This window comes from Lactuca sativa, chromosome 1 (genome assembly GCF_002870075.4).
Source record: "Lactuca sativa cultivar Salinas chromosome 1, Lsat_Salinas_v11, whole genome shotgun sequence".
Classification (NCBI taxonomy): Eukaryota; Viridiplantae; Streptophyta; class Magnoliopsida; order Asterales; family Asteraceae; genus Lactuca; species Lactuca sativa.
In genome coordinates this window covers 81,866,008-81,867,515 of record NC_056623.2, presented here as the reverse complement: position 1 = coordinate 81,867,515, position 1,508 = coordinate 81,866,008, and the positions used below count along the sequence as shown (strand labels likewise).

Below are 1,508 nucleotides of genomic sequence, written 5' to 3'. Positions count from 1 at the left end.
GCTTAATAATTGATATATGTATGTGCAAACAAAAAAACAACTTGTCTTGCAAATAATTTTGAACAAATTATTAAATGCTTCAACTGTATACAACTATACATATGTAAACTATAAACTATTAATTAATAAAGACAACAATGTTTATGTATTATATCGAGTTAAAGTCAATATATTGATCATAATATATTTCTATTTGGTTCACTATAGATATTGCATATTTTTCGCTTATTTGTCTGTATTTACATTTACATGATTACATATAATATATCTTGTTATTTTATAAAAATCATAAAAAATATATAATCTAAATATGTGAAATTATAATATATATTGATTTTCCGCGTGAAAATATATATTTAAACTGCAACGAAGTTGCATGGAATTTTAAATAAATAAAAGAAATCATTTGCAGAGAGAGAGAGAGAGAAAGTCTATAAATACGAACAAAAGTGATCAATTGATAGGACTTTCAAACACAGAGCTAAATCTAACCTAATTTTTGAGAGAGAAAGTTCATTTGATTTTAATGGCGACATCGAGGAGCTACTTAGGTAGAGGAAACTACCTCTGCTTCTCCGGCGAAAGAGAAGGTCCTACGGCGACGGATTTGAGGTTCGAGTTCAACGAATTCGACGTCTGGAACGTCTCGTCGTCGCCGGACTTTCATAAGTCGGTAACAGGTTCTCGAATCTCGAAGAAGTCGGTACCGGCGACGGAGAAGCGAGGAGGCGATGTTAGAGGAACAGCGTTGTCGCTGCCGGTTGATGTTCCTGATTGGTCAATGATACTGAAGGATGAACTCAGGGAAAGCCGTAGGACACTCGGCGACGATGATGATTTTGATGATGATCTGTACGGCGACGAGGACCGGATTCCGCCGCATGAGTATTTAGCGAGGGGAAGAATCGCGTCGCTTTCTGTACATGAAGGAATTGGTAGGACTTTGAAGGGGAGGGATCTGAGTAGGGTTCGTAACGCGGTATGGAAGAAAATCGGATTTGAAGATTGAAAATGAAGGATCTGCGGATGTTTGATGATCCAAAATTTTGCCTACACAATCAACCAACTAGTAATTGCTCCTTCCTTTCTTCTTATGCCTACTACTATACTCTTAGATCCACCATGAATATATTCTTTTGTTATGATCTGATTTTAGATTTACCTGTGATTCTATGAGCAATTTTTTTACGTAACACGGAGTAATATGTAGCTTCAAATGCAATCTGCAAATTTTGAGACTGAAATGAGGAAATATCATTTGATGATTTTGTCGTTTTTTCATTGTATCAACACTTTTGAGTTTTGCAATTGGTAACAAAATTGAAATGTTTTGTGATTGTTGGGTTGTTATTGTTGGTGTAAACATATTGACTTTGAAATTACGTGTTGACTATTGACATAGTCCTGTTCAAACTATTGGTTGACTATTGACTAATTCAATTTTGATCATATTCTTATCCATTTTAATACAACATGATCGTAGATTTATTAGTTTATTCATGAGAAAG

The 1,508-nt window shown here is 34.5% G+C and overlaps 1 protein-coding gene across 1 annotated transcript; it reads left to right on the top strand.

Annotated features, from left to right (window-relative positions):
* The first annotated feature begins 433 nt into the window (after positions 1-433).
* LOC111886069 (uncharacterized) lies at positions 434-1,265 on the top strand. Its single transcript, XM_023882311.3, has one exon. The coding sequence runs from the start codon at positions 527-529 to the stop codon at positions 1,007-1,009; it is 483 nt and encodes a 160-aa protein (XP_023738079.1). The 5' UTR covers positions 434-526; the 3' UTR covers positions 1,010-1,265.
* Positions 1,266-1,508: the final 243 nt, after the last annotated feature.

Bases quoted from the DNA above. Each gene is read 5' to 3' on its own strand.
- LOC111886069 (XM_023882311.3), top strand. From the start codon at position 527: ATGGCGACATCGAGGAGCTACTTAGGTAGAGGAAACTACCTCTGCTTC.